This window comes from Eschscholzia californica, unplaced genomic scaffold, assembly GCF_041429995.1.
Source record: "Eschscholzia californica isolate CP2 unplaced genomic scaffold, dmEscCali1.0.p SCAF_5, whole genome shotgun sequence".
Classification (NCBI taxonomy): domain Eukaryota; kingdom Viridiplantae; phylum Streptophyta; class Magnoliopsida; order Ranunculales; family Papaveraceae; genus Eschscholzia; species Eschscholzia californica.
The window spans coordinates 48,032,176-48,041,008 of NW_028238472.1; the positions used below are offsets into that span (position 1 = coordinate 48,032,176).

At 36.4% G+C, this 8,833-nt stretch overlaps 1 protein-coding gene across 1 annotated transcript; it reads right to left on the reverse strand.

Moving 5' to 3' along the window:
• Nucleotides 1–1,672: 1,672 nt before the first annotated feature.
• On the reverse strand, nucleotides 1,673–4,218 carry LOC147539964 (uncharacterized). Its single transcript, XM_086642527.1, has 4 exons — nucleotides 3,442–4,218; nucleotides 3,155–3,225; nucleotides 2,625–2,889; nucleotides 1,673–2,040 (listed from the first exon to the last, which is right to left on the reverse strand). The coding sequence occupies exons 1-4, from the start codon at nucleotides 3,568–3,570 to the stop codon at nucleotides 1,831–1,833; spliced, it is 675 nt and encodes a 224-aa protein (XP_086498653.1). The 5' UTR covers nucleotides 3,571–4,218; the 3' UTR covers nucleotides 1,673–1,830.
• Nucleotides 4,219–8,833: the final 4,615 nt, after the last annotated feature.

The window sequence follows — 8,833 nt, forward strand, 5'->3', positions numbered from 1 at the left end:
CAAGACACAACCAAAATCGGACACACAAGACAAGTTATGCCCACTTGGGGTGTCTCTAGAGCTGCCTAATCTAACTGGTGGGCTACTTCTGGTGCAGTCGCCACTAACCATCTAAGGGTAGTTTTATAACCGATGCTTCTTTCACCTTCTTCTCTACTCGCCATCAATCGTTGGCGTGCAGATCTCTGGTTTGCACCTCTAAATCCGGTACATCGGTAGAGAGAGTTATAAGTTGATGAAGAAACTCTCAGTAGTGGTCTATGATCAAAGCACTCGGAACTGAATAAAAACGAAAGGGTCCTAAAGACCAACAAAACAGGCCCTAAAGACCAACAAAGAAACATAACCTTTATTGTACTAAGTAAATAGAAAACAAGTAACTCTCTCTTCTCTCTTGCTCCGCATCACTAACTGGATTGATCTTAGATTCTGATCTAACTTCTATGATGTCTAACTTTGAGGAGTAGACAATATTGAAGGATATTATGCTGCATGCTTGGCTAATTGCTTCAGAGAAGTGGGAGCAAGTACTGCTCAAATGCAGAGATTAATACAAGAACTGATACATGTCGGTCGGATTTGAATTGTTCACGGATTGTTTGGGTCACTTTTTGTCAACCAAGAACTGACACATGACGTCTTCTTGACATCCCTAATTTGCCTTGTTCGGATTGTTTGGTCACTTTTGTCAATCAAGTAGCTTATTCCGAATAATCTTTGTTAGGAATTTCTTTTTTACTTTTAGGTATAGAATCATGCCAAATTTTGTGCCAAGGAAGTCTCCTGATTAAAGAAGACTAGGTTTCTGTAGATCCCTCTTGACTACGTCGGTAGATCGCATTTTATATGAAAGAAGAAAGGTAATGATGGTTAAAAGAAATTATGGAAAAGAAGAAAGAAGATAAAGATAAGAGATGGCGGCAAGTTATTTAGAAGTTACGGAAGGGAAAGAAAAATGAGAGTTTTTTTTTTTGTTGAGAAAGAAAAATGAGAGTTGGTAAGAGAGATTTTAACGGATTTAATTGTTGACACTAATACCTATCTATGTTGACTCGATTTACACGAAAAAAGATTTTATATCATTCGTTAGATGTAATCTTTATCAAATTCCCGATAAAAACGGACGGTCAGACTTAAACTTCATGTAACCGATTGAGTTTTTTTTAATATATAGGATTTTTTTCGCTTATTGAGACCTGAAGTGTCTTCTTTGGATCAAATTGAAACTATTCCATACAGGTGTCATAATGTGCTTTAAAAAAAGAACACCTATTGGATGTTTCAAAGTCATCCCAGCAACATCAGACATTGAGCCTGAAAGATTTATTGCATAAATGGAGAATGTGGTAAACATGTAAGTGTCATGAAAACTTTATTGATAAATTAACAAAATATGATATTGATACATATAGGGAATGAATAAGTTCATAACCTTAAAGGTGGAAAGCCTTCAAGAACCCCTTTAGATTTTAGAGTTTGTGACTCTTGCTTTTCTTTGTTTCGGGTTCTGATGGGCTGCTCCATCAGATCTGGGTCCGTTGTCTTTGTGTTCCCCGTAATTTATAATTTTAGGGTTACTCCACCCTGTTTTGGTCCCCATATACGTTTCAAATTTAACGATACATTTATCAGGGTTTCGGAACCTATGGTTCATCAGATAACTCGAGCACTATGTAAGAAATAGATTTCATCAACAAGTAATAGCTAACTAGAAATCAACAATACTGTGATTTCCTTTACATAAAAAAGAAAACTATAAGAACATATAGCAAAAGATTATAAAGTTCACATTGAGATCAGAGGATTGATTTACTGACAAGAGTATTTCTTCTAAACCTTTAAAACTACCTGATCTTGCCATGAAATTTTTCTCTTCCTCGATCTATTTGCCCCATCTGTTATTTCCCTACATACAGATAAATTTACATCATTTTGTTGCTGCTGTTCACTACTTCTATTAATCGAGTAGTTCTTTGGTTTTCTCTCAGCTTCCATCGGTTCACCAGTGATCTGGAATTCATCTACTTCTTCGTCCCCATTCTGCAATAAAACCGAATAGAATCAGAAATCCAGAACAACCCATAGTACAAACAAAACACTAAGTAGTTAGGATAGGCCGATCGGCCGGACTAATTCATGGATCAAATCAGGTTCACAGATAGCACAAACTGATCACTTGTCGAACCCTCGAGTAAGTTGTTGTATAACAAACTTCGAATTCTCGGAGTTTAAGTTGACCTATTAGAGTAGAGTTTGTGACTTGTTCATAATGTGTGTGTGTGTGTATATATATATATATTTGAGCAGTTGGACTAGCACCGAACCCAATCCCTAAGTAACTGGTCGACCAGATCGGAATATAGCAGGATAGCCAATCATGTGACGGTCCCAATCTTGACTTCTTAAATATGTGTGCGTCTTTAGTAGTATACATATTGATACATATGGTTATACATATGAGTTGGTGAAAACTCGACCGAGATACTCAGCTCAGGTCTGTGGAGATAAGGGATCAGGGCGTCAGGTCAACTCGTGCCATGTCCAATCCCGAGTTGATCCCCGCTCCAACTGCTTAGCAAACAATACAAGTAAAACACAAGATCAAAATTTATTCGTCCACTTACAGATATCTGATTCAAATCCAAAACTGGAGTCGGATTTGGCAACCGAACAGCATCTCTGCGGATTTCAGGAGCTTGTTGTCGAACGATATCTCTACGGATTTCAGGAGCTTGTTGTCGAAAAGTATTTCTACGGATTTTAGGAGTTTTTTGTCGAACTGTATCTCTAACGATTTCAGGAGCTTGTTGTCGAGTTAGATTTTGCTCCATTGAAGGGGTTGCCGGTGATTGATTTCTCATTAAAAATTTGTATCTTCGCCTCAAAAAGCTGAAAATAAGAAAAAACAAACCCGAATCTTAGAACTAGTTTTCTGTGCTTTTCTGATTGGCAACAAAACAATCATAATGACAAAACTAGATAATACATAAGAACATACAAAATCTATTTTTTTTCCTCCTAAAACAACATAACCAAGAATCTTAATTTTGTTCTAACATAATGAAACCTAAATTTGTTTCATAAAGAACTCAACAAAACCTAATTTTCTACTTCAAAAACACAAACAAATTCTGAAATTATAGATAGAACATACCGGACTTCAGCCAAGAGAGTTAATTTCTTCTCTTTTGCAATCTGTAATCTCTGCTTCTTGGCCTCTGTTTCCTGTTGAAAGAATTGTTATATTAGAATAGATCAAAATACCAAAACTTGAAAAACATTCAAAGAATCTGACTGCAAACCCTAATCAGCATACATATATAGAACAAGAAATAACAAAAAACCCAGAAAAATTCTACAAATCTAAAACATACCCATGATTCAAAAATATGAAATAAAGAAAACCCCTAAAAAAAGATAAGAACTTGATAGATCTCTTACCTTCTGCAATTCAATGAAATCTTGCATAAGACTTTGATGTTTATTAAACCTAGCTTTGGCCTGATCGTTATAAGCATAAGGAGAAGAAGAAGAATCAATTGAAACCCCTTTCATCTTCTTCTTCAACATCGTATATCAGAGAAGGAAAATCGAAGAAGAAAACCAGAGATCTGAAAGAAAAGGAAAAGCGAGAGAGAGGAAAGAGAGAGAAAAAAAGAAAAACTGTATTACTCTGTGTGTAATTGTGACCTAAACAACCCAAAAAGGGGCATATAAATCGGAAAGATTAATCTTTATGAGAGGGTTGAAAACTTTGATAGGAAGAGAAAGGATTTTTTGGGAGGTTGCAGAAGGGTAGTTGAGGAAACTTGGTAGTATTATATAGTATATTAAAGGGGTTTGGTTGGAAGACATCTTTCCTTGTTTCTCTTCTCCTATTCTTTCCTTGTTTTCTTTTTCGTTTTCCAATCTCAAATAAATTTTGGTCCAGCTGGGCCATTGAGCAAAGCAACATTTTTAGACAGAGAAAGAGTTTAGTAATATAGAGAGAGAGAAAGAGAGAGAGATTGATGATGAATGATGGTGTGTTTGTTTGGGGTTGTGGATGGTTTAAGATGGAGGGAGTCTTTGAAGGATGTGCTTTTATGGCTATCCTCTTTCTCACTTTCTTTCTCTCTCCTCCTCAGTATTTCTATCTAACTTCTCTTCCCCCTTTTGTCTTTTGGTTGAAGTTTTTGATGGGTGTATGTAACATGATATCTAGAATCTGTTTGCCTCTCTACTACATTCAATAACACCCTTTTATAATTAGGTGGAATGGGAGATGACCTAATTTTTATAATTACTTTATTACCCTTGTCTTAGGGTTAATTTTCAAATGACTCCTATAATATGAACAATTCACCCAATTGGCTCCCATTGTGTGTAGCATCTCTTTTGCACCCCCAATATCTGTTTGTCAAACTTAACAACCAGTAGTTTTTTTCTTTATTTTGTTCGTTTCGCCCCCCCTAATTAGAGATCAACTCGCAGTTTTAGCCTCCACAAATGTTTGGTAGTTCGATTTGGCCTCGTAGGGCTAAAATAACAACTTTTTTCTGGAAGTTTAGGGGCCAAAATGGAATTCTTTCTGGAAAACATTAAAGCCACCTCATATCTCCCTCTTTCCTTCACTTCATCTCTCTCGCCACCTCATCGTCTTCCTCAACGAAGGTAGTCGGGCGACCAGATGTTCCAACGACTTCAAACTTAAAAAAAAGTATTTTTTTATTCTTCTTCCTCCATTTATCTTCTTCTTTCTTCATCATCATCGTCTTTTTCTTCTTCTTCTCCTTAATTTTTCTTCTTCCTCATCCTCTTCATTTTCCTTCTCCTCCTCCTCCTCCTCCTCCTCCTCCTCCTCCTCCTCCTCCTCCTCCTCCTCCTCCTCCTCCTCCTCCTCCTCCTCCTCCTCCTCCTCCTCCTCCTCCTCCTCCTCCTCCTCCTCCTCCTCCTCCTCCTCCTCCTCCTCCTCCTCCTCCTCCTCCTCCTCCTCCTCCTCCTCCTCCTCCTTCTTCTTCTTCTTCTTCTTCTTCTTCTTCTTCTTCTTCTTCTTCTTCTTCTTCTTCTTCTTCTTCTTCTTCTTCTTCTTCTTCTTCTTCTTCTTCTTCTTCTTCTTCTTCTTCTTCTTCTTCTTCTTCTTCTTCTTCTTCTTCTTCTTCTTCTTCTTCTTCTTCTTCTTCTTCTTCTTCTTCTTCTTCTTCTTCTTCTTCTTATAATTCTTCTTATACTTTTTCTTTTCTCCCTTTTCTTCTCTCCCAGAGATCTTCTGAACCAGACCTTTGAGATCTTCGAACCAGACCTTCAAAGGTTTGGTTTGTTCACCATCGAGGATCTAGTTCGTTCATCAGATCTGATGAACCAGACCAAACCTTTGCAAGGGTGGTTCGAAGATCTCAAAGGTCTGGCTCAAAAGATCTCCGGGAGAGAAGATAAAGGAAAGAAGAAAAAGTAAAAGAAGAGGAGGACGAGAGTCTAGTTCGTTCATCAGATTTGATGAGAGGGGAGGGAGAGGAAAATAAAAAGAAAGAAAAATAAATAAATCAAGATTTCTTTTTTCTTAGGTTGGAGGTTGCCTAAAAATTTTGGCCGGACAATGACCTCCACTGGAGAAGATGGTGTGGTGGAGAGATGAAAAAAATAAAATGGAGGAGAAAGAACATTAAGAATCTAGCTTGATATGAAAGATTTAAAGAACTCAAAGTCTTTTTTGAGGAGATGGAATGAAGTGGACGAGAGATAAACAAATGATGTGTCCTTTATGATTTTAATTATTTTGAGAATTAATTCTATTTCGGCCCCCAAGGTTATTTATTGAATCTAAAAACAAATAGTCGTTAGAGGTAAAAACAAAATGTCAGACACTTATGGGGCCAAAAAATGAGTCGGTCTCAAATTGGGGGCTCAAACGAATTAACCAATAAATAACTAGCGGAACCGGAATTAATATGAAGGGGTATTATAGTAAGATGACATGAAATAGAGTTTTTCTTCGGTCTGTGTTGAAAATGTCACCTAGGGCTAAAAGGATACTCATCATATTCACACGGAACTACAACTACTGCTGAAGCCTGAAGATAAGAAAAAAAAAAATGCAAAGCTGATCCTACTACTGGTCGAAGGTGTTTTGTAGACTCTTTCTTAATGTAAAACCTGTTGCTGTCATTTCATGACTCATGAGAGAGAAAGAGAGACTTTTGCTTTTTGGTTGAACTACTAATTGAAAACAAAATGGGTTTTGATCTATCTACAACAATTCAATTGTAGAGAGAGAAACCAAAGAGAATTGGGTTTTCTTTCCTTATCTTCAATAATGGCAAGATGCCTTTTCTTTTGTCGCTCACGTTTCCCTTTCTCTCTTGCTCATTAATTTAATGTTTTCTTTTTTACGTTTTAGTACTACTGAACTGAAGTAGATAGACATGAACCATTTGAAGGAGAATAAAAAGCTAAGAGGAGGAGAAAACACACCAAGAAATATTAAAAGGTCAGTCGCGTAAAACTAAATAGTTTCCAGTGTCAAAATTTGATAAAAAATCGGTCAATTTAGTTTGACAACTGTATTTTGTAAGATGTTATAGAGAAATAAAAAACCCTCCACCTCACCTCACACTCTCTTTCCACCTCACCTCTCTCTCTCCCCACCATTCTCTCTGTCTTCTCCGACTAGGTCGCCGGCCGGAAAATTTTCCAGCCGGCGACTATAAAATAAAAAAGATTCACCCTCTTTCTTTCTCTCTAGAAACTCCGGCGAAGGGAACTCTTCGTCGGAGTTCTGGTCTGTTGAAGAACAAAATTGGATATAAGAAGTTCGTTATATTTGCATATTCTTCTAACTCACAATCCACTTGTGACCCTGTGGATTGATAGACCTAAGGCACCAACTCTTGTGTTCATCTTTCATTAAAAAAAAAAAACTCTTGCGGTCATCTATGTCGTCTTTCTTATTATAGGCTTATCAGAATTACACAAAAGTTGTCCTAGTTATAACGATTATTTAGAAAACAAACAAACTGTCAAATAAACACACAAACAAAAGATAGTATATCCTAGTAACTCTTGAAATGTCAAGAATATGGATCGATGTCCAACTGACCGATTTGCAATCCAAAAAAACGTCTTAAATTTGACCTGATCCGGTTACTTATTTTCGTCATGATCTTAAAGGGATTGTTATCAACATAAAGCATGTATCTTAAAGTCAGTTTTGGCGAGAGGGCTAAGAGATGACTAAGTGCTAGAATTTTAGTCAACTACAAATACAAATTTTTTTGAGCAATCTCTGTAATCTTGTTCTTTCATAGTAAAAGTCATCGCACCATTGTTTGTTGTGGAATACGTTTCACTAACCGAACCACACAAGTCTTTTCATTCATGTGATTGTTTACTTCCATTATTGTTTTTTCGTGGTTTGCTTGTGTTATTAGTCACAACAATAACATAGTGACAACCTTAAAAGAAAGGTTCATTTTAACAGACAATTCATTGATGAATAAATTATGTTTGGAAATCAAATATATTCAACTTAAGATACAGAGCTATGGAGAATTGATGTAAAAATCCACCATGAAAGACTAATTTGAACCTCTCCTGCACCAAATACAACATTTTAAACCAACTGAATTAAGATATTTCATCTTAAACTGAACAAATCTTTTCCTTTCTTTCGATCAAATGGAAAAGATACTATTTACGAAGAACATAAATAAACAAAGAAAAATGAAAATACTCCGAAAGGAGCCAATTCACGGTGCTAAATAAATCACCTCAACCGGAACTCCGTAGGTTTCATTTTCTACTCGAGCTTCAAGTTTGCATCTGATCTTCAAGTTGGCAAACTGACCGTTGAGTTCTTTACTTAACAATGTCTATGATCTAATATTACATTCGAAGATTAAATCGTCGATTTAGAACTCTAGGTTGGCAGAAAACAGTCTGACTAGCAAACACGCCCGAATTAAACGAACTTCTCTATAACACTTACATGAAAGACTTTTGAGAAAATATAATTACTATAAGATGAGGATGATGCAAGGAGTTCGACTCGGTCACCTTCTTCTGGCTTGAGATGAATAAAATTAAAACTGATGTCCAGATCGGTTGTTTTGGAAGAGCATTTACTTCCATTACCAAAAACAAAATCCAGATAACCCAATTATCAAAATTTAATGGCGTACTCACCTTACAAAAAAGTGGCAGAAATGACCCTTGAATGAGGAGTACCCTCTGTCTTTAACATATGATACAAGTTACGTACCTAAAGAGGAATTGTGAGTCTCGTGACCAGTACTTGGTAAGAACTTCATGGTTAACTTCACAAATAAAACTGCTTAAGTTCCTAACTCTTAAGAATCACGAGATGCTTGATTCTTGACTATGTAAAACTCGGTTGAGATAACCAAACTTCTCAAGAAACAAAGAACAAATTGAACCAGATAATACTCTTCCTAAGCTCTACTACGAGGTCATATATTATGAACATAGACATAAGGAAAAGAAAATTAACCAATAAAGAAGATAACCTAAGTTTTGTGCTTTACCTTCTCTAGTGAAACCCCCTCGATACTTCACTTCTGATGTTGATACTGATTCTATAAGTCACCTTGAGTGGACATTTCGATATAATTTCTGCAGCACCATATTTCTTTGCATGGTAATAAGAAAAGTAAATAGTTCAAACTGTTCAAGGAAAAAAACAGATAAATAATCGAGAATCGAGATGTTAAAAGTACTGAAGATTTCAATCTAGTTTCTGCAGCACCATATTCCAACAATCAGAAATGTATCTCCAAAGACTATGACACAACATGATAATCTAGATTATAGAGGCCCGTAAGAAGGGCTGAATAGCTAC

What these genes read in the sequence shown, in the direction of transcription:
- LOC147539964 (XM_086642527.1), bottom strand. Translation starts at nt 3,570, where the DNA reads ATGTTGAAGAAGAAGATGAAAGGGGTTTCAATTGATTCTTCTTCTTCT. An exon ending in ACTCTCTTGGCTGAAGTCCG is followed by an intron (nt 2,890 to 3,154) that starts GTATGTTCTATC and finishes TCTTATTTTCAG; the next exon opens with CTTTTTGAGGCGAAGATACA. An exon ending in TGGATTTGAATCAGATATCT is followed by an intron (nt 2,041 to 2,624) that starts GTAAGTGGACGA and finishes GTTTTATTGCAG; the next exon opens with AATGGGGACGAAGAAGTAGA.